Source organism: Capricornis sumatraensis, chromosome 21 (genome assembly GCF_032405125.1).
Source record: "Capricornis sumatraensis isolate serow.1 chromosome 21, serow.2, whole genome shotgun sequence".
Lineage (NCBI taxonomy): Eukaryota > Metazoa > Chordata > Mammalia > Artiodactyla > Bovidae > Capricornis > Capricornis sumatraensis.
In genome coordinates this window covers 37,316,235-37,340,452 of record NC_091089.1, presented here as the reverse complement: position 1 = coordinate 37,340,452, position 24,218 = coordinate 37,316,235, and the positions used below count along the sequence as shown (strand labels likewise).

General features: G+C 42.5%; 1 protein-coding gene across 2 annotated transcripts in view; it reads right to left on the bottom strand.

Annotated features, from left to right (window-relative positions):
- Positions 1 to 7,048, bottom strand: part of ABHD3 (abhydrolase domain containing 3, phospholipase) — a 57,341-nt gene extending 50,293 nt beyond the window's left edge. For both annotated transcript variants that reach the window (XM_068993832.1, XM_068993833.1), the window contains exons 1-3: positions 6,870 to 7,048; positions 6,223 to 6,386; positions 4,875 to 5,057 (exon numbers count right to left, since the gene is read on the bottom strand). In XM_068993832.1, the coding sequence (XP_068849933.1) occupies positions 4,875 to 5,057; positions 6,223 to 6,386; positions 6,870 to 7,031 (509 nt within the window). In that variant the 5' untranslated portion in view covers positions 7,032 to 7,048. The remainder of the gene's footprint in view (positions 1 to 4,874; positions 5,058 to 6,222; positions 6,387 to 6,869) is intronic.
- Positions 7,049 to 24,218: the final 17,170 nt, after the last annotated feature.

Genomic DNA, 24,218 nt, shown 5'->3' with positions numbered 1-24,218 from the left:
GTCCATGGGATTTTCCTGGCAAGAATACTGGAGTAGGTTGCCCTTTTCTCCTCCTGGGGCTCTTCCCAACCCAGGGATCGAACCCGAGTGTCCTATGTCTCCTGCATTAGCAGGCAGATTCTTTACTACTGAGCCACTGGGAAAGTGTTGGAACTTAATTCAGAGAATGGGAAAAAGATTTAAGAAAACAGGATATTATCCTTGTATATAAAATAATACCTCTTAGGCTGTGTTATTGAATAGAATTTCTTTTTAAAGAAATCTTAGAGAAATGAATGAGATTTCCAGCTACTTTATCAATTATATGATTATAACTTGTTACAGGGAATAATTTTTTCTCTAGTACTCTGGTTTCTGTGAGGGCTTCTCTCTAAATACACTTTTGGCCTCCTGGTCTTCTTACCTTATTTGCTCTCTGGGAGAGGAAGGACTTTTCTAATTGATACAATTTGGAAGAATGACTGGAGTTGTCCAACTCAGCAAATTCTCTTCTCCTCCCAGAGGCAAGTTAATTCAGCGAGTACATGGTGCACTCTGCCAGTGAAGGCAGGCCAAGTATTCCCCATTCAGTTTCATTTACCTTTGCCCTCCTTTGCTCACCATTACCTTAAACGACCCTCAGCTTAGTTTCCTTTCATTATTAATTTTGAATTACTGGACTTTAACAGCAAAGTTCTGCCTCTTTGTTAGTTTTGGGGTACAGAAAAAGACATCTACTTAAGAGTAACAGTAAATTTTTAGGTTTCCCAGTTGTCCACATGAGAGGAGTTAAGTTGTCTCTAAATCATATCTCACCAGTGAAACACCAATGATTCCCTGGTGACCTGACAGAATGCACAACCCTCCCTATAAACTTGAACTTTTTGTAAGATAGTAATTGAGGCTTGAAGGCACATGCACCCTCCTGATGATATTGGGGTGCTCATGCAACTCTACTGTATAAGAAACATTATCATAATGTACAAGCATTCCTCTGAGGAAACTAGATGTTTCCCAAGAAGCAGGTTTGCTCGTACTTGCTCTTTAAACTATTAAAAAAAAAAAAAAAAACTGTTCTACTCTGCTCAGGGAATAGAAAGCTCACGAAGGAAGACAAACATAGCTACAGATCTACTTTGTTCAAGGCATGAAACCACCTGCTACAACCTAATTCGTTTCAGCTCTGTAGTAAGTGAGAAGCTATATTGGGGAAGCTAAAAATTAGTTGCCCAGGGTCCCTCAGCAAGTGGTAGTTCCAACATTTGAACCCAGACCTGGCTTTAAAGCCCATGTACTTCCCGCACGTCACACACCTTTCCCCAAGCTCTGTTATCTGCTTCATCCCATGCAAGGGATCATCAGTGACTCAGATCTGTTTTGCAACCTAAGAACTCAGTCTAGACTTGTACCAAAGCACAGGATCCTTTTTTTTTTAAATGTCAGCGGCACTGAAACCACCTGACTGTCTCCAATAGATTGCAAACATACTTAATAGGAGGTGGAGTCTAAATTCTTACCTGCTGATTTAAGGTTGACCACATGACTTGTTTGGAATACAATCTGGCAGAAACAATGTTGTGAGAGTGCTTAAACCGTAGTGTTGGTTGCTCAGTCATGTCTGACTCTTTGTGACCCCATGGACTATCGCCCGCCAGGCTCCTCTGTCCGTAGAATTCTCCAGACAAGAATACTGCAGTGGGTTACCATTCCCTTCTGCAGAGGATCTTTCTCATTCAGGGACTGAACCTGGGTCTCCTGCACTGCAGGCAGATTCTTCACTGTCTGAGCCACCACCAGGGAATGGGCCTGAAGAAGACTTGCAGCTGTCACTTTAGATTCCTTAAAAAAATTTTTTTTAATTTTATTTATTTATTTATTTTGGCTGTGCTGGGTCTTCATTACTGAGCATGGGCTTTCTCTAGTTGTGGCGAGTGGGGGCTACTCTTCATTGTGGTTTGCAGGCTTTCCATTGCTATGGCTTCTCTTGTTGCAGAGCACAGGCTCTAGAGCAAGGGCTCAGTAGCTGTGGTGCACAGGCTTAGTTGCCCTACAGCATGTGGGATCTTCTTTAAACCCATGTCCCCTACATTGGCATGAAGATTCTTAACCACTGGACCATCAGGGAGGTCTGACTTTTGGACTCTCGGGACCCTCTGCCACCCAGTGAACACTGGTGAGCCTGATGGAGGGTGAAAGATCACACGGAGCTGACATGAACCATTGCTACAGCTGACTCCCAAGCCCAGAGTTGCCCTGGCTGCTGACCACAAATGCATGAATCATTCCACCCAAGGCCAGAAGAACCACCCAACTGAGCTCAGCCCAAACTGTTGATGCACAGAATTGTGAGTAGAAATGCTGCTGTTTTTAGCTACTATGTTTGGGGATAATTTGTTATACAACAAAAGCTAGCCCTCTCAATGTAGGGTCAGAGATTCCTTGCAGTTAAAAACAAATGAGGTTGGGCTCAAAGGCTATTGAAAAGTTTACTGGTCATTGCTTATTCATACATTCTGCTACCTTCAATCCAGTGTGATCAGCATTAGAGTTCCTGAAACCCAAATAAGCTGTGTCTTCAAGCAGCCAACAGTGAACTGGTCTAGCCTGTTGCTCTCTAGGCTCCTTGTGATAAGGGCAATTGGCCATAACTCTTTGTTTCCCCTCACAATGTAAAGCCTTCTTTATTGTACAGTCTCAATAAAATTTCTGAATCAGTAGAAGAGATTTTAGCCCTTAAGGAAACTAGAACCTTCCTAAAGTGTTTGTCTGTAGTGCAGGAGACCCGGGTTTGATCCCTGGGTTGGGAAGATCCCCTGGAGAAGGAAATGGCAGCCCACTCCAGTACTCTTGAAAATTCCATGGATGGAAGAGCCTGGTAGGCTACAGTCCATGGGGTGGCAAGGAGTCAGGCACAACTGAGCAACTTCACTTTTTCACTTTCACAGCTTTGAAGCACAGTGTAATGATAGCCATGGTAATAAAATTTGTAAACTTTCACAAGTGATGGAAAAAGCCACACCTATGGGCAACTCTACAGCTGATGAGATTCAGTCTTTGAGATTTTCCTACATTGTGTTTTATTTATGTATATAGTTATACATACATGTATACATTCTTATTTTCTTTCCATTATGGTTTACCTTGCTGCTGTTGCTAAGTCACTTCAGTGGTGTCTGACTCTGTGCGACCCCATAGACGGCAGCGCACCAGGCTCCCCCGTCCCTGGGAGTCTCCAGGCAAGAACACTGGAGTGGGTTGCCATTTCCTTCTCCAATGCATGAAAGTGAAAAGGGAAAGTGAAGTCGCTCAGTCTTGGGAGACTGGATATAGTTCCCTGTGCTATACAGTAGGACCTTGTTGTTTATCCATTCGAAACGCAATAGTTTCTATCTATTAACCCCAAACTCCCAGTCCATTCCTCTTACTCCCCATCTCCCTACAATTACACTGTTTTCATTTTTTAAAGATTATTTTTTGATGTGGCCCATTTTTAAAATGTCTTTATTGAGTTTGTTACAATATTACTTCTTTTTATGTTTTGGTTTTTTGACCAAGAGGCATGTTGGATCTTAGCATCACAATTAGGGATCAAACCCCACTCCCTGCATTGGAAGGCAAAGTTTTAACCACTAGAGTGCCAGAGAAGTCCCCCTCCCCCTCTTTTTTTTCTTCAAAGATATTTTTGATGTAAACCGTTTTTAAAAAGTCACTGTTTTTAAAAGCACTTTCTAAATCTTGGGAGACAGTTCAGGCAAAGTATAGAATTAGCAATTTAAATATGTACAAAAGGCTTTATGATCTCTACTTTTTCAGCATGACTAAGTTTCAGCAAGATAACTGGAATCAATTAGAACTAACTAAATGGTGCTTAAACATGGGATAATAATAAAATTCCTCCTATTTCTGAGTACAAATTTAACTGGAACCATAATTCTGGAATACCATCTTAAAGCTTCCAAGAGACTGTCACCTCATGAACAAAATCAGCTTTATATATAAAAAAAATCAGAGTCAACTTATTAAAATTGAATCAGCTATTATGGTATTTTCTTCTTTTTTTTGCAATTTCTTCTTTATATGAAAATGTTTTTTATTAATATAAAGTCAACATCAGTTTTTTACACAAACAAGTCTTCTAAGTTTAAGAAAAGATAACAACTCTACTTTAACCGCAACTCACAGCATTCCACAACCATAATTACCACTGGCGAAAAAAGACAAAGGTTCAAAAAAGCAGTACCTTTCACATGACTCTGCTTTAAAATTTTAGAGCTGAACCAGAAACTTAAAGTTGCTAAGTTGCTCGGAAAAATTAAATAGTATCTGGTGACTGAGTTGAATAATAATTACTTAAAAATGCTGCACCATCATTAACTAGGCCCTGGCCTTGTGCACCTGCAAACTCAGGTGGACAGAAATGGCACAGATCACCTTTGGAAAAATAAGGATGACCTACAAGCTGATTCTGAATATTTTGTACCACTTGGTATCCGATCTGATGAGAGAAGATTAGTGGATCCAGGGTTCAAATATGAAGTCTGACATGGGGGCCCCTGTGTGGTCTCTTAGGGGTTTGTAATCACTGTTCTCCCAGCAATCCCTTCACTGTGACCTACTGCTTCTCAGGCCTAGATCCTATAATTCCTAGGTGATTCTAATTTCATTCGTTTGGCCAAAATCTGTTACTCAGTGATGAAGTGCTATTTTCTGTGAAATGATTCAGTTATGCATTTTCCTGAAAAAAGAGGGAAAGGAGGAAGCAGGGAAAAATAATAATTTAGGGGATTACTTAATCCATGAAAGAAATAACAAGTATTTCAGAAACAAACATAGACACAGTGAAGCCTCACTTAAAATGAATTAAGTGAAAAATAAAAGGAATCATTCATGGGTACCTGTATCCTAGTTCTTCACTGAGGTGGATCATATGAAGGATATAGGATTCCTTGCTTGTTCCAGTGAGGCCAGGCAACAATAAGACAGTAGGCCGGGTGCTGGCATCCGTATAACGCTTACTGTTATCATTATCAAACCAGTCCAGGGAGATCTGTCCTCCATCTGCAGTTTTAATAAGTTCACTGAAAGAAATAATACAAAAGATATACTCCTTTAGTGTTTCAAGTCACTTTTTTTTTTTTGGCCACACCACATGGCATGTGGGATCTTAGTTCCCTGACCAGGGATCAATCAAACTCACAACCCCTGCATTGGAAGGGCAGAGTCTTAAATTCTGGACAACCAAGGAAGTCCCACAAGTCATGTCTTAGTGTTAGTTCTTAATTTCATATATATACCTGACATTATTTAGTCATCTTAACTTTTTTCTGCATCCGCTAACACACACATCACTTTCTTCCATTGCATGGATGTCACGAAATTAGTACAATAAGTATTTTCAGCAAGATCAGTAAAAGGTAGTATATAAAAATGAACTTCAAACTACTTCACATACTTATTTTAATCATTTCCTCATTACTCTGAAATACCCAGCATTTAACCCCTATTTGATTGAGGTCACCCAAATAATTCAACAGGGAAATGATGAATAAGTAAACTGCTGGTATGGTCACTGCTCTTGCTGTCTTCATTCTATAATGCAGTCTCCTTATAGTGCCTATTACAAAACTGGCTTCTTAAAGGTTTCAAGTACTTCTCACACAGTATCTACAACCTTGAAGAATTTTCCCAAATAAATAGTGCAAGTTCCAGGCAACAAAAGAAATTCCAGAAAGGAATAGATGACTCAGGAAAATTAATAATAGGCGTCATTTAAATCTCCTGCTTACTGATATATTCTGGACCACATCTTTTAACACCTTAAGGACATTATCATTGAAACCCATTTGTTTATCAATATGATAAGCATTTTACTGGGGTCCATCACAGAAAGTCCAAATTAACTGGCATCCATCTCACCCCCACCACCAGCTCAATGTACATCATCAAAGAATCTAGGCTCTCAGAGCCAGATGCAGGGCAAATTGGGAAAAGATAAATCCCAAGCACCTCTGTCATCTTAGAAATAAACCGTTTACACCAGAGCACCTCCCCCCGCACAGTGATGAAAGGTGACACGTGAATATCTTCCTGCGGTTGCGCGTGTGTGGCACACATACCTTCCACCTTCATCCCTCCTTGCTCTTCTATATACTTTCTAAGCCAGAGGTTCTATGAACCAAACACTGAAAGTATGCAAAACACTGTGACTTTGAAGAAATGACTGAAAAATGGAAATTTACATACTTCCTGTACTGCACCAGGGGCTTGGAAGTGATGAAAGGTCTCAGCAGCGTCTGTCCTCGACTCTCCCAGCACCAGACGGTCGGGTAGTAGGTTTCTGTCACCACGGGACAGTGGTCCTGAAGGAAGCGGCTGAAACTCTCACCCCCCGTCACTAACTGGGGCTTCTGTGGGGAGAGCCAGTATCAGTGAAGGGCCCAGAACAGAGCAAAGTTTCTGCCGACCGAAAACCAGTAACAAGCGCAGACTAGTCCCCCAGCGCGCGAGACCCGTCTGATTAATATCCTTCTTGGAAGCCTGATGCAAGTTCTTCAAACACAACGAACCTAAGAGTGGTTTATTAAACCTCTCTAGGGAAAGGCGAGAGTTGACGCCCGGGAGTCACCCTGAAAAATGTTAAGAGAGCATCTCGGGGGCAGCCCCGCCGGGTTAGCGAAAGGTGACCGGGTAGCGCCACCCGCGCCGAGGTCAGCAGGGTCCCGCGCTCTCGGAGGGCATCCATCAGATGCCGGGGAAAGGGGCCCCCCGGACGGCCCTGGCCACTCGCCCTTGGCTTGCCAGCGGCACCTCCGGCTTCGCCTGCTCTTGTCACTCCAGGCAAAGCTGCCCGCGGCCCTGCGCCAAGGCGCCCGCGCCATCCCCCGGCTCACCTTGGCAATGCTGCTCAGGTAGTAGCAGGCGTAAGCGACGCTGAAGCCCAGGATCAGGGAGAAGCCCACGCCTGAACCGAAGAAACCCACCCGGACCTGATGCTCCAGGTAGTGCGAGAGCTCCCGGGAGAGCATCCGCAAGTCCATGGCTAGGCGCTGCATGGCGCGGGGACCGCGGGGGAGCGGGTCTTGGGGCGGGAGGCCGGCTAGCCGGCGACAGCGGGCGCGGCGCTGCCTCGGACCTTCTACGCGAGCGGCTCCAGCCGGGCTAAGCGCGGCTTCCGCTAGCGGGCGCGGTCGATCAGCCCCCGGAGGCGTAGCCCGGCCCCTCGGCCGCCGCCGGCTCCGCCCCGGTTTCCCCCGGGCCGCCCCCACCGCCTGCCACTCAGGAAGCTTCCAGAGGAGCAGTGCCTAGCCGGGCCACCGTGAGGGCGGAGGCGTCTCCGGACCAAGTCGCCGTCAGCCCGAGCGAACCCCCGGAGTAGGGGTGGGAGTGGGGGTGGGAGCGCGAAGATGGAAATGGGCCTGGAAGCGCGCTTTCAGGTTCTGGGGGACTGGCACCTGCCCCGGTGACCTTGACCGATTCTGCCAGGGTCTTGGTTAATCCTGTATGTAATGAACTAGCAGGTTTAGGGTGCCGGGGAAGGATACCTTGGACTTACAAGATTTGGAGAGTTCATGCATGTTGGGAGAGTTCATGCATGTTGGGAGAGTTCATGCATGTTGGGAGAATGCCCTACGTAGTGAAAAAAATCCTACATCGCCCAAGGAAGCTGTGTTGCCTCAAGAAAACTATCAAAAGAGAAACAATAGTCTATAAACAGTCAACGGTGAGGGCACTCGTACTGACTTTAAATCTCCCTGAATCCTTTAAGTAGCTGAGTATGCCTTAAATGAGAAGTGGTTCCTGAAGATAAATGAGATCAAGAGTAGGAACTGGGATTCAACATTTTTAAAAGCTTATTTGTGGTTCTTTAACGTCTTCAACTTATTGATACATGGAAATTGAGAGTTACCTAATGTACAGAGGAGAAACCATTTGTGAAGTAGCCCCTGCTAGGCTTATTTATGGCAACATGACTAAAGCCAGGAGCTGCTCACATGCATCTGAAGGGATTAGAAGATTTAACAATCCGTTGTTATGAGCTCCTTGCGTCAAAATGTACCAAGAGTGAAAAGGGAAAAAGGCAAGGGCTGTGCAGACTATGACAGACTTTACAGAACTGTAAATTAATGGTATAAATAAGTGATAGGGAAATGGGCAAGAGTGAGCAGTTTATGTTGTTTGGCTATGAACTTGATGGTTGCCGTTACTCAGAATAATTGTTATCTTCACTGAGCCTGTGTTTTTCAGTCTGTAGAACAGTAATTTTTGCCTTTATAGAGTTATTAAGATGACTAAATTGAATGATGTATGTGTTGGCCTCCACCTGAATGTAAGTAATTCTCTTTCAGTCACTGACTCTTGTACTTGAACACACTCAGAAACTCAAAGGCATATGGTGGTTGCCATGATGGTTGCCATCTTTGACAATTTACTTGCCGCATTCTTTGCAATGCCTGTTTCTGCTTTGTACCCTGCCCCACTAACAGGTACATGTAGTTGTCATTTTGCTTAAGTTTGAAGTGAAAAATATGAAATTCTTCATTGGCATCCCAGTGTGCAGAATAGGTGCTTCCTGCAAGTAAGCAATTCTGAACTCATCCACCAAGCTTAGATCATGTACTCTTTCAGAGCCTCCAATGTCTTGTGTCTAAAATAAAATGGTTGAAATGGAAGAGGCCCAAGTTTCTGTCACTAAGTCCAGGCTCACTCTCCACTCCCCGCATGATAGCCTGATGAATCCGAAAGAGGAGGTCATGAGGCAAGGAAGAGACTTTAATTGGAGTGCCGATAGACCAACAAGATGGCAGGCTAGCGCCACAAAAGAACCATTTTATTGGGGTCTGGATGCCAGGTTCTTTTACATATTAGAGATGAGGGGAGGTGAGGAAGTGAAGTAAAAAGGCCATTAATCTTGCAAATATCTCCTAGAATGGCAACCCTCAGGCAGGGGATGTGTTAATTTCTTCTTTCTTGCCATCCACTGGTGAGCAGGGTTCTGAACAAAGGCACTTTAGTTTAACAGTCAGGCAGAGGGTCAGGATTCTCTGAGGCAAACCACCCTGTATCATTATAAAACAAAAGCAACAAAAAGCAAGTCAAAGAAAGTTCCAACGTGGAGTCAGAATTGGCTTCCTCCCTGCAACGTTTCCTGTAAGAAGCACATTCAGAATCTTCCTTAAGAAAAGAGCCATTACTTCCAAGCAGAAATAGAAGCACAGACATAGAGACCAAATGTATGTACACCAAGAGGGGAGGGGAGGCAGTCAGATGAGTTGGGAGACTGGGATAGTCGTACGAGCACGAAGACTTTTGAGAGTCCCTTGGACAGCAAGGAGATCAAACCAGTCAATCCTAAAAGAAATCAACCCTGAATATTCATCACAAGGACTGATGCTGAAGCTGAAACTGAAATTCCGATACTTTGGCTGTCTGATGTGAAGAGCCCACTAATTGGAAAAGACCCTGATACTGGGAAAGATTGAAGGCAAAAAGAGAAGGGGGCAATGGAGGATGAAATGGTTGGATGAAATGGCAACTAATACACACAATGAGAACCTACTGTGAAGTATAGGGAACTCTGGTGACCTAAATGCGAAGGAAACCCCAAAAAGATGGGATATATGTATATGTATAGCTGATTCACTTTGCTGAGACTAACACAACATTGTAAAGCAACTGTACTCCAATTTAAAAAAAAAGAACCATTACTTCCTTTTTTTTTTTTTTTTTTTCCTTTGTGGCTCCACCACCCAGTTTGTGGTATCTTAGTTCCCTGACCATGGATTGAACCCAGACCCTCAGTGATGAAAGCATGAGAGTCCTAACCTCTGGACTGCCAGGAAATTCCCTATTACTTCCAATTTAGATATGGAGAAGGAAATGGCAACCCACTCCAGTATTCTGGCCTGGAAAATCCAATGGATGGAGGAACCTTGTAGGCTACAGTCCATGGGGTTGCAAAGAATCAGACATGACTGAACGACTTCACTTTCTTTCTTTTCCAATTTAGATAAGGAAATGAGAGCTCAGACCCCAACACAATCCCAGTGATCTCTTCTTCCTGGTGCCCATGCCTTTGTATAGTCCTTTCTCCTTGAGTGCAGATAAAACCTGTGACTGACTTCTATCTGATAGAATAGGAAAAAAGTGATGCAATGTCACCACTCCTGTGATTACATTATATGATATGATTCTAGCTTTGCATTCCCTAAGAAAGGCAATGCCAAAGAATGCTCAAACTACCGCACAATTGTACTCATCTCACACGCTAGCAAAGTAATGCTCAAAATTCTCCAAGCCAGGCTTCAACAATGTGTGAACCGTGAACTTCCAGATGTTCAAGCTGGTTTTAGAAAAGGCAGAGGAACCAGAGATCAAATTGCCAACACCCACTGGCTCATCGAAAAAGCAAGAGAGTTTCAGAAAAACATCTACTTCTGCTTTATTGACTATGCCAAAGCCTTTGACTGTGTGGATCATAATAAACTGTGGAAAATTCTGAAAGAGATGGGAATACCAGACTACCTGACCTGCCTTTTGAGAAATCTGTATGCAGGTCAGGAAGCAACAGTTAGAACTGGACATGGAACAACAGAGTGGTTCCAAATAGGAAAAGGAGTACGTCAAGGCTGTACATTGTCACCATGTTTATTTAATTTATATGCAGAGTACATCATGAGAAACACTGGGCTGGAGGAAGCACAAGCTTGAATCAAGATTGCTGGGAGAAATATCAATAACCTCAGATATGCTGATAACACCACCCTTATGGCAGAAAGTGAAGAAGAACTAAAAAGCCTCTGGATGAAAGTGAAAGAGGAGAGTGAAAAAGTTCGCTTAAAGCTCAACATTCAGAGAACAAATGTCATGGAATCTGGTCCTGGTGGTCGGGGGGCGGGGGCGCCATGTGGTTCATCCGCCGGACTTTATTACCTGGCCGAATTGATAGAAGAATACACAGTTGCAACCAGCAGGATCATAAAATCCATGATCTGGTTCTCCACAGCTGTGCTGATTGGCTTCTACGTTTTTGAGCGCTTCCCCACCTACATGATTGACGTGGGCCTCTTCACCAACCTTGTCTACTTTGGCCTCCTCCAGACCTTCCCCTTCATCATGCTGACCTCGCCCAACTTCATTCTGTCATGCGGGCTAGTGGTGGTGAATCATTACCTAGCGTTTCAGTTTTTTGCAGAGGAATACTATCCTTTCTCAGAGATGACGTGGTCTCCAATTACTTCACCAAAGGCAAGCGGGGCAAACGCTTAGGGATCCTGGTTGTCTTCTCATTCATCAAAGAGGCCATTCTACCCAGAAGGCAGAAGATATACTGACCCCCAAGGGAGGGGATGCTAGCGCAGGAGACGGAGAGTCAGGCCCCTGGGCCTCTGCACTGGGTGGGGGCTGGGAGTTGGAAGGCACCTTCCCCCAGCCCTGGCCCTCCTTCCCTCCACTCCCCTGGAAGCCCTCATCCCCACCCTCCTCAGGAGGCTCAGCTCAGGTCAAATCTGATACTGCTGGAGGCTGAGACCTCAGAGGCTGCCAGGGAGGAGTCAGGGCCTGCTTAGCCAGGAGGCCGCCACCCACCTGGGTGCACAGAAGCCGAGCCCCTGTGGCCCTCCTGCTCCCTCCTGTGATCGGTCAGGAGTTCTGGCTCAGCCCGGGCAGGTAGTGCCAGGGCCATGAAGCTGAAGGGCAGACAGTGATAACTGCCAGTGGACAGATGGCCGTGGGAGGGGCTGTGACTTAGCACTCGCAAGAGAAAGTTTTTGCTGTTGAACTGTGATTTCTGTCCAAGTGCTGATTCCCATTTGAATAAAGATTCTAGGTGGCACTGTTTGCCTTAATACCCTGAAAAAAAAAAAAAAAAAGAATCTGGTCCTGTCACTTCATGGCAAATAGATGGAGAAACAGTGGAAACAGTGGCAAACTTTAATTTGGAGGGCTCCAAAATCACTTCAGATGGTGACTGCACCCATGAAATTAAAAGACGCTTACTCCTTGGAAGAAAAGTTACGACCAACCTAGACAGCCTGTTAAAAAGCAGAGACATTACTTTGCCAACAAAGGTCCGTCTAGTCAAGGCTATGGTTTTTCCAGTAGTCATGTATGGATGTGAGAGTTGGACTGTAAAGAAAGCTGAGCACCAAAGTGTTGATGCTTTTGAACTGTAGTGTTGGAGAAGACTCTTGAGAGTCCCTTGGACAGCAAGGAGATCCAACTAGTCCATTCTAAAGGAAATTAGCCCTGAATGTTCATTGGAAGGGCTGATGTTGAAGCTGAAACTCCAATACTTTGGCCACCTGATGCAAAGAGCTGACTCACTGGAAAAGACTCTGATGCTGGGAGAGATTGGGGGCAGAAGGAAAAGGGGACGACAGAGGATGAGATGGTTGGATGGCATCACCAACTCGATGGACATGAGTTTGAGTAAAATCCAGGAGTTGGTGATGGACAGGGAGGCCTGGTGTGCTGCAGTCCATGGGGTTGCAAAGAGTGGGACACGACTGAGCAATTGAACTGAACTGAACTTAGCATACTGTGTTGTGCTTAGTCGCTCAGTCACGTCCCACTCTTTGCGACCCCATGGACTGTAGCCCGTCAGGCTCCTCTGTCCATGGGGATTCTCCAGGCAAGAATACTAGGGTGGGTTGCCATGCCCTTCAGGGGATCTTCCCAACCCAGGGATTGAACCTAGGTTTCCCACTTTGCAGGCGGATTCTTTCCCATCTGAGCCACCAGGGAAACCCAAGAATACTGGAGTGGGTAGCCTATCTCTTCTCCAGGGGATCTTCCTGACCCAGGAATCCAACCAGGGTTTCCTGCACTGCAGGTGGATTTTTTACCAGCCGAGCTACCAGGGAAGCCTCTAGCTTAGCATACTGGAGCTAAAAGCTCTCCTGATGACCTTGAGGAAGCCAACAGCCACATAAACTGCCCATAGAGCCACATGACAGGGAGCTAGTGATGGTCTCTAGGGTTTATGGGTAGCCTCTAGCTGACAATCAGCTACACCTCCTGGGAAATGAATTACTCCAACACCCTGAATGAGCTTGAAATCAGATTCTTCCCCAGTTAAGCCTCCATATGAAAACACAGCTGACCGACATCTTTACTGCAACCTTGTGAGAACCCCCAGAAGAGGGTTCAGCTAAGTTGTGCTTGGACCCTGGACCAAGGAAACCATTAGAAAATAAACATATTATTTTAAGCTGCTCATTTTGTAGTAATTTGTTATGTGGCAATAGAACACAAGTAGAGAATATAAAATGGTCTTAAAAATCATTCAAGATTAATAAATATCAGTGGCTCATTATTTATTGTAAAAATGTTTGAAATAAAGATTTCAGCTACTTCAATCAAAAGTTAAAACTAAGCAACCCACAGAGAGATTTTTTTTTTCTTTATACTTCTCTTTTTAAAATTGTCACAATTAATATTTACTTTTTAAAAAGTTTTTTTTTTGGCTCTGCTGGGTCTTCATTGCTTGGGTGGCTTTTCTCTAGCTATGGCAAATGGGGCTACTCTCTAGTTGAAGTGGGCAGGCTTCTTATTGCAGTGGCTTCTCTTGCTGCAGAGCACCAGCCCTGGGGCATGCAGGTTTTAGTAGCTGGAGCTCCCGGGCTATAGAGCACAGGCTCAGTAGCTGTGGCCCACTGGCTTAGTTGCCCTGGGACATGTGGTATCTTCACAGACCAGGGATTGAATTTATGTCTCCTGCATTGGCAGGCAGATTTTTTCCTACTGAGCCACCAGGGAAGCCCTGAACATTTCCTTTTTAAACATTAAAAAAGGTGATGGCACCCCACTCCAGTACTCTTGCCTGGAAAATCCTATGGACGGAGGAGCCTGGTAGGCTGCAGTCCATGGGGTCGGAAGAGTCAGACACAACTGAGCGACTTCACTTTCACTTTTCATTTTCATGATTTGGAGAAGGAAATGGCAACCCACTCCAGCGTTCTTGCCTGGAGAATCCCAGGTTCAGGGGAGCCTGGTGGGCTGCCATCTATGGGGTCACACAGAGTCGGACACGACTGAAGCTACTTAGCAGCAGCAGCAGCATGTATGTATTATACATATACATATATATATACGTATATTTAAATTTGAAGCTAATTGTAAAGGAGTAAGTCACAGAAAAAGATATATAGCTAAAAGTAAGATAGGCTAAAACATTCTGAGACATAAATGAAGACAAGTTTTAAATAGGAAAGCATCTTCACAAATTTTGTATAAAGTGCCCTTGTACTTTTTATTAAGGAACAGTATTTATTTATTTATTTATTTATTTAAGGAACAGTGTTTAGAAACCAAGAGCTGGGTCCTTGTTTTATAGTAATAGGTAGATAGGTAGGTAGATAGATAGATAGAGTTGTTTCTGTATCTATCCCTCTGTATTTCCATTAAGATAAAGGTGAATTCAGAATATAACTCTTCTATGTGGACTCCCTGGCAGTTTTAGGAGAACTTGCATCTCTTAGCGATGTTTCTGGTTTGTTTTTTTTCCCCCTTTAATTTTTGGTTAAAGCAAAAATCCTACCTATAATCAGAAATGACATAAATCCTTAACCTCCTCAGTTATATGGCGTTTCAGCCACAGAAATCAGAGGACAAAATGGTTTACATTGACAGAGAATGCAAGAACTGCAAATCATAAGACACACATTTAATGAAACACAAAATTTTAGGTTACATTCAATTTTTTAAAAATATAACTCTATATGGATTGTTATTAAAAATTGCAGATGGTTGCCAAATTATTATTAATCAACTACTCTGGCCCTAAATCCCTCAGTTTTAATTTTTATTGCACTGACTGCAGCACTAACTTTAGCACTAACAATCCCCAAAACTAACAAAGTCCAACCTTAACACTAACAATCTGACTTCCAAGTGATCGAGTTTTTTGGGAGATGTGCTGTACCCTAGGAACTGAACCAAGAGACTTGAGGATGAGAAAAGGAGTTAAAATAAGGAAGGGCTCAAGAAACAGGCAAAAAGTTGTGTTGAAAAGGAGGAATCCCCCTGTGGGACCCCCTGTGGAGGCCTAGGCAAGAAGCAAGTTGAACTTTTCGAAAGCTTGGGGAGTGGTCAAGGGGGCAGATGAGTCTCTGGTCCACAGCCCAGCCTGTACTGTTTATCATTGTGATGGTTAAAGTTTCCTCAAGGTTAATTTGTGTTTATTAGATTCAGAATATGGCAGCCAAGTAGTATCCACAATAGGGAGATGAATTAGCCTGCTTCCTCCAAGGTAACTAGAGTCATTTGAGAATACCTTCCTATGGAGCAGATTAATTTGCAGGCTCTAACCCAACTGGAGGAACATAGAGTTGATGCTTCTTCTTCCTCCTTCCCCAGGGGAAGGCCAAAGACACATTCTGTGTAAGACAGAACGACTAACAGACAGATAGAAAGAGAAAGAAAGAGAAGTTATCGTATGGACTCCAAGAGAAATGGTTGAAATCAAAATTGTCTTAATAGAATGTCAATATAATTACCCTTCATGCAGAGATGCAGCTTTCTGATCACATGTGGTTGGAAAGAGAAATATTTTTGGCCACTTTGACATCTGTGAAAACACCCTGCCCTGTTAATTCCCAAATAGATTGTTTACAAGTTAATGTGCCCATGGTAGGCAAGTGTGGAGTGGTCATGAGAAACACTGCAAGGATGTGCTAAAATCAGTCCTTAAGCAAGGCAACTCATTTAAGTTAAATTTAAAAAACAGAAAAGAGAATAGTATATTCTTACCTTCTTTGTTGAAATCTCCAAACTTACCTGTATACACATTCACATGTGTATGATTGATGGTCTTTGAAGGCTTAGGAGAGGGGACAATGATAGCCAAACACAAGTGAAGGTAATGATATTTTTCCTACTTCATCAAAGATCATAACCTATGGTAGCCAGAATTCTAAGATGCCCTCTTCTCAATATTCCTCCCGCTGATGTTCAAGTTTACTTTGGATACACTGCATTTGGTTCTGCTGCTGCTGCTGCTAAGTCGCTTCAGTCATATCCGGCTCTGTGCGACCCCATGGACTGCAGCTTACCAGGCTCCTCTGTCCATGGGATTTTCCAGGCAAGAGTACTGGAGTGAGTTGCCATTGCCTTCTCCCCATTTGGTTATAGATCACTGCAATAAAACAAATATCAAAATAAACAAGTCATACAAATTTTTTGATTTCCTAGTACATATGAAAGTTATTGTTTACACCATAGTGTCGTTTATTGAGTGCAATGATAGCATTATGTCTAAAGAAAATAACGTACATACTTTAACTGAGAAATACTTCATTGCTAAAAAAACAGTTAACCATCACCTGAAAAAGCAGGGTTGCCACAAAACTTCAATGTGTAAGAACTCAGGATCTGCAAGGTTCAATAAAACGAAGTGTGATAAAATGACGTATGCCTATGCACAGATTTGTATAGCTCCCTTCATGTGTAAATATGATGGCCCGTAATTTCTGTGATTATGTTGCCTTCTATGGCAAAGGTGAAGTGATTTTGCAGATGTAATCAAGGTCTGTAATCAGTTGACTTTGAGTTAACTGAAGCGGAGATTATCCTGGTTGGACAGATATGAGTTTGAGCAAGCTCTGGGACATGGTGAAGGACAGGAAAGCCTGGCATGCTGGAGTCCATGGGGTCACAAAGAGTCCTACACGACTGAGCAACTGAAAAACAACAGTAAATCAGATGAGCCTTTTAAAAGAGGGTCAGAAGAATCTCTGCTGGTATTAAAAAATATATATATATTTATTTGGCCATTTCAGGTCATAGTTGTGACATGCAAACTCTTAGTCAAGGCATGTGAGATCTAGTTCCCAGACCAGGAAAGGAACCCAGACCCCTATACTGGGAGCATGGAGTCTCAGCACTGGACCACCAGGAAAGTCCCTCTGGTGGCCTGTAAGAATCAAGTCTTCATGAGTTCTAAAGAGGCAAGGAAAGGAATTCTCTGAATAACCTTGTGAACTTGGAAGAGGACTTTAAGCCTCAGATAAAAGTATAGCCTTGACCTTTGAGTAGAATGTTAGTAGTGAGTTTTTCGTAAGTGATGTTTATCATGGTGAGAAAATTCCCTTCTACTCCTAGTTTGTTGAAGGTTTTCATCATGAAAAGGTGCTGGATATTTTCAAATGCTTTTTCAGCATCAAATGAGATGATCATGTGTTCATGTGTTTTTTTTTCCCCTTCATTCTGGTAATGTGGTATAGTTTTCATAAGTTAAACGACTCTTGTCTTCTGGGATAAATTCCACTTGTTCATGATGTATACTCCTCTTAGCCTGCTGCTGGGTTAGGTTTGTTACTATTTTGTTGAAGATTTTTTTCATCCATATTCATACGGGAAATTAGTCTTCACTTGCCCTTTGTTGTGATAGTTTTAGTATCAGGGTAAAACAGGGGTCACAGAGTAATTTAGGAATGCTTCTTCCTTTTTTATTTTTTGTAGGAGTTTGAGAAGTGTTTGGTGTTAATTCTTCGAATGTTTGGTAGAGTTCACCAGTGAAGCCTTCTGGCCCTAGGCTCTTTTGGGGAGAAAGTTTTTGATTTATGTTTCAATTTTTCCTTGTTATAAGTCAGTTCACATTTTTCTGTTTCTTCTTCCTTTTTTTTGGCTGCTCCAGGCGGCTTGTGGGATCTCAATTACCCAACCAGGGAGTGAACCCTAGCCACAGCAGTGCGAGTGCAAAATTCTAACTATTAGAACACCAGGAACTCCCCCCAATTTTTCTCTTCTTGAGTCAGTTTTGGTAGTATGTATTTTCCTAGGAGTTTGTCCAGTTTGTTTAACTATCTAATTTGTTAGCATATAATTGATCATGAAAGTGAAAGTCACCGAATCGTGTCTGACTCTTTGAGACCTCATGGACTATATAGTCCATCGAATTCTCCAGGCCAGAATACTGGAGTGGTTAGCCGTTCCCTTCTCCAGGGGATCTTCCCAAACCAAGGATCCAACCCAGGTTTTTCGAATTGCAGGTGGATTCTTTACCAGCTGAGCCACCAGGGGAGCCCATAGTTGGTCATAGTATATTTCAATAATACTTTTTGCCTCTGTTCAGTCCCCACTTTCAATTTGATTTTAGTTAATTTACATCTTCTTTGTTTTTCTTAATCTAGCTAAATGTTTGTTCCTTTGGTTGTTTTCAAAAAATTAACTTCCGGTTTTATTGGTTCTTTTGTTTTTCTATTCTTTATTTCATTTATCTCTGCTCTAATCTTTATTATCTTCCTTCTGCTAGCTTTGGGTATAACTTGCTCCTTTCTCTTAGTTAATTGGGGTATTGTTGTGGTCATGGTTTAGTTGCTAAGTTGTGTCAGGCTCTTGCGACCCCATGGACTGTAGCCCGCCAGACTCCTCTCTGTCCATGGGATTTTCCAGGCAAGGATACTGGAGCGGGTTGCCATTTCCTTCTCCAGATCTCCCAGACCTAGGGATCAAACCAGGTCTCCTGTGCTGCAGGTGGTCTCCTGCATTGCAGGCGGATTCTCTGACTGAGCCACCAGGGAAGCCATTGATTTGGGATCTTTCTTCTTTTTTGATGTGAGCACTTTTCAGCTATAAATTTCTCTCTGAGCACTGCTTGTGCTGCATTCCCGTGAATTCTGACACATTTTCATTTTCATTCATCTTAAATTATTTTCTGCTCTTTCTTTGGATTTCTTCTTTGACTCAAAGGTTGTTTAAGAGTGTGATCCAAAAAAAAAAAAAGAGTGTGATCCATTTCCACACATTTGCAAAATTTCCAAGTTTTCTTCTGCTATTAGTTCCATTCCATGGTCATATAGAATACTTTGTATGATATTCAATCTTTTAAATTTATCAAGATTGTTTTGTGGCCTAATGTAGACCTCTCTGGGAGAATCTTTTCACATTTAGCTGAGAAGAATATGCACTCTTGTTGTTGGGTGGTGTATTCTATAGATGTCTGTTCGGTCGATTTGGCTTATACTGTTGCTGCTGTGGCTAAGTCGCTTCAGTTGTGTCCGACTCTGTGTGGCCCCATGGACTGTAGCCCACCAAGGCTCCCCTAGCCCTGGGATTCTCCAGGCAAGAACACTGGAGTGGGTTGCCATTTTCTTCTCCAGGAAATCTTCCCGACCCAGGGACTGAACTCAAGTTTCCTGCATTGACAGGCAGATTCTTTACCACTGAGCTACCTAGAGAGCCAAAAACAGTTTTACTGAAGTATAATTCATGTACCATACAATTCACCAACTTAGAGTGTATAACTCAATAGTTTTTAGTATATTACATCATAAATTTGAAAAAATTATAGATTCATGTAGTAAGAACATATGCTGTGTTGTTACCAATGTATGTATTATACATAAAACAAACTTATCACTTAAAAATTAGTCACTTAAAAATTAACCATTTTTAAGTGTAAAATTCAGTGACATTAATTACATTTTCATGTAATCAAGCACATTTCGTATATTATGAAATCATCACCATTTCCATTTCCAAAATGTTTTCATTGCCCCGAGTAGAAACTCTATAACCACTGAGCAGTAACTCCTCAATGCTTTTCCACCAACCTCTCTGGTGACTTCTAATCTACTTGCTATCTCTATTAACTTGAATGTTATAGGTGCCTCGTATAAATGGGATCATGCAATATTTATCCTTTTCTGTCTGGCATATTTTACTCATTATAATGTCTTCAAGGTTCATCCATGTTATGGCATCAGAACATCACTTGTTTTTGCAGCTAAATAATAGCTCATTGTATGTATATACCACATCTTGTTTGTCCATTCACCTGTTGATGAACACCTGGAGTGTTTCCACATTTTGACTATTGTAAATTACATTGTCATACAAATATTTGTTTGAGTAAAGGCTTTCAATTTCTTTGGGTATATATCTAGAGGTGGAATAGCTGGACGGCTTCCCAACTGGTGCTAGTGGTAAAGAATGTGCCTGCCAATGCATGAGAGTTGGGAGATGTGGATTTCACACTTGGGTCAGGAAGATCCCATGGAGAAGGGCATGGCAACCCACTCCAGTATTCTTGCCTAGAGAATCCCATGGACAGAGGAGCCTGGCAGGCTAGAGTCAATTGGGTTGTGAAGAGTCAGACACAACTGAAGTGACTTAGCATGGACACGTGGAATTTCTGGATCATATTATAATTCTTGTTTCATTATCTTTTTATTGTGTCAAAATGCACATAGCATAAAATTTATCATTTTAATTATTTTTTTCATTCTAACCATTTTTAACTGTATACTTTGGTGGCATTAACTTCATTTGGATTGTTATTCAACCATCACCATCACCTACCTCTAGAATTTTCATCTTCCTATTAGAATATTTCCAGTGAAATCGTGTAAGTATGGCAGATCATGGAGGTAGAGAAGTAACAGATAAGACGAAGTTTGTACAGTTTAGCACTTGGAATTATAATTGGACTCACTGTCTATTGGCAACTTTTTCTGTGATGGAATGCTTGAGAGGACTCAAAGGGTTCACGGGAACACAAAACACTACTGAAATTTATATGTTCCCAAGCCAACAGGAAGGTAAGGATTGCTCTCTCATCTTTCTGGGAAAACAAAACACATCTTAAGATTTCACAAGAGTCTTGTTACTTTACTCAGGTTCTCATGGTTGGTGAACCTGATTTGGGAGGACAAAGGAAAAGCAGTAGTATTTGTTGGCTGGGATTGGGGGGGACGTGGGAATGATGCAAGTGTGCCTCAGCTCTCCAAGACAGATTCTTCTTTTTTTTAATTTATTTATTTTTAATTATTTTTGGCTGCACTAGGTCTTTGCTGTTGCTCACAGATTTAGTTGCTCCAAGGCATGTGGAATCTTCCAAGACCAGGGATCAAACCTGTGTCCCATGCATTGCAAGGCAGATTCCTAACCTCTGGACCACGTCGGAAGCCCCCAAAGACAGATTCTGACTGGCAACAGATGTGTGGGGGCTGATATTGTCCCTACTTGTGAGTGTAGGGGCTCACAAGTAGAGTGCCTTCAACCCATCCTGACACACAGGTCAAAGATTTTGGCTCCCTAGATCTTCCCTGGTAGTCCAGTGGCTGAGAATCCACCTGCCAGTACAGGGGACATGAGTTCAATCCCTGATCCGGGAAGATACCACATACTGTGGAAAAAATAAGCCCGTGCACCACAATTGTGGTACTGAGCCTGCACACCTCAACTGCCGAAGCCCGCAAATCTAGAGCCCATGCTCTGCAACAAGAGAATCCACAGCAATGAGAAGCCTGCTCACTGCAACTACCGAAAGCCTGCATTCAGCAATGAAGACAGCACTGCAGAAGGTAAATAAATAAATAAAACATTTATACAAGGATTATGGTCCCTAATATGTATGCGTTTCCAAGTTTGGCCACAGAAATGCTTGAGCTAACTCCTCAGACACTAGCCTTAGGTGCTTCTCAAACCTAAGCATGTTGGGATATATTTTTTAAAAAAGAATCAAAAGCACTATTATGTACAAAGATTATTAACCCTTTTGTCTTACATGTGAAGTAACTGAATCAGAGAAGTTAGGTGATTCGCTGAAGCTCATAGAGCGGGTAGCCTCAGTGTAAGCTTGAATCAGTGCCTTGAGTTCAGTGCTCATTCCGTTCTATCACGTTGTTTCTCTTCAAAGGACTGGCCCTATCTAACATGTCAGATGATTTCCCCTAAATCTGTTTCAGAATTCAAACAATTTCAGCTTAAGCACTGGCATGATACGTTCCAACAGAGTCATTAGTATTCATTTTCTGAAACATTTTTTCTCGAGCATTTATCCCGTTTTTCTCTGGCACTGGTATCCTTGCTTCTACTGCTTTGGGTAGGGCTGACACCACATCTAACTTATGAGTGACATGACACCCAGATGGATCATGACCTCAGCGTTTGATTTAAGGATGAAGTCATTGTCCCACAAGGAGACTTTTGCTGAGACTGTTGGCAGGGGGTGGGGAACCTCTTTTCTGGCTGAACTTCTAGCAGCAAGGATGAATGGAGCCAGGAGCTTGAGGCCACTTTCACTACAGAGGAAGTCAAGAAAAGGAGAAAAATGAGAGCTGGAGAAAAACTGAAGAAAGAAAATGAGAGCTGGAGAAAAAACTGAATTCTGAAGATGTAGTTTGAGCTCCTTAGTCAAAACACATATTAATCTAGAACTTGTGTGTGTGTGTGTGTGTGTGTGTGTGTTTCCCAGTAATATGACCTAAGAGATTCTCTTTTGGTTAAGCCAATTTGAGTTGAATTTTCTGTCTTTTGAGATGAAAAGATCCCAACTAATATAACATTGTTTTGATTGTTTAAAAATAATTTTAGGAAGGAAGAGAATGAAAGTCACTAAAGAGTAGCATTTTAAAGTATCATATCTAATTATGAGTCAAGAGCTTGAATTAGGGCTGCTTTCAGCTTCAAGTTACAAAAACAACTTAAACAAGAAAGATATTTGTGTCTTCACAGAAAAAGATGTCTGTAAGCAGAAAAGCAAGGAAGGGTTGGTTAACTCATCACACCACATAACTGAGGGCCCAGAATCCTTTCTACAGGCATAGATTGGGAATCTCACTTAAGTACTTCTAGATTTATACAATCAGAGTCTCTAGCTCTACTTGTCACAGATACGAGTCATCACAGTGAAAAGCCATGGCTTTGCATCCAGTGTGCAGATATATGCCATTTTGCAGGTTCTTGAATAAAGAGGAAGTTGGATCTTCTTGAGAAAGCCCTGGAACAGCCAAAAAATTTATCTTGTAATTCTCCCCACTATTTCCTCTCCCACTCCCCTTCCCAAAACCAGCAGCCATTTTCCCAATCAAGTGGGCACTAGGAAGGGGAAAGTTCCCTTAATGAACTCCTATATACTGGCTATGAGTAAGCCCATCCTCATAGGCACCCAAGAAGACACTGGGACCCACTGATCAGAGCGGTAGCTTGTGAAGGTCACGTGGTTAATCAACTCTTGTCTAGAGCGCATTGTACAAATATGTCAGCGAACCATTTATATAGTTCGTTCCCTAGTTCCTGAATACATAGTTGGAAGAGACATGCTTGGCAACTAGAAGAACATGCATATTGGCCGCCTGATCTATGGAGCAAAACATAACAATAAGGAAGTCCAAACAGAAGTCCTATAACTGCCCTTCCTTGTCAAAACGATAAACTCAAAGCAAATCACATCCCTAAGGGAACTGCAGAGATTAGTGCCACCATCAGACTTAAAAAAGGTGGAGACAGTGATTCCTGTCACCCCTCTATTGAACTTGCTCTTTAGCCTGCAAAGAAAGATGCCTCTTGTGTATTACAAAATTAACCAGGTAGTGACTGAATTGTAGCTACTGTTTTAGATATGGTCTCTAGTGGAGCATACGATTGTGTAACTCCAGCTATTGCTGATCTACAAAGAGCTTTTTTTTCGGTACCACTTGACAAGCATCATTGCACACACATTGCTCATATCCAGCAGGAGCAGCTGCACCCCTTTCACGTCTTTCTTCAAGGCTATGTAATGTCTACTGCTCTCTGCCATAATCTAGTTTATAGAGACCTTGATTGTCTCACCATCTTACAGAGAATATCATGCTGGTCCACTCCAATAATGTCATTACATTGACTTGATTTGGAGGGCCAGAAGTGATAAGAACACTAGATTTAGTAAGACACATGCTTACCAGTGGATAGCAGATAATCTCTAGGAAAATTTACATCTTATCACTTTAATGAAGTTGCCAGGAGTCTAGTAGTCTGGGGCACATCAGACTATCCTGTCTGAAATATAAGGCAAATTGTACCTTTAGCTGCTAAAAAAAGAGGGAGAAACACTGGAGCCTTTTTGTCTTTTAGACAAGATATATCACTTTTATATTGCTTTGTATAAGCCAGTCTTGAGTAGTTCCTAAAACAAGAGAAAACTCTGCAGGGCAAGCTTCTCTGTCATGTGGGCCATATGACCCAGCAAAGCCTGTGTTGTCATGTGTCTGTCACAGACTGTCATACAACATGGATCCTCTGTCAAATGTTAATGGTAGGATCCCAGTGCGAAACTCTGAGGGTTTAGTTCAAAATTAAGTCCTCTTCTGTTGATAAATATTTTTCCTTTTGAGAAATAGCTTTGAGTTATGGTTGAATTGAAATGCTTAACCATAGAATACAAACTGAGGTATATGCTTTGAACATGTGACCAGCATATGGTACTCCCATACTGAATAGGTTCAGGAACCAAGGGGTCAACATGGCTTTACTCATTT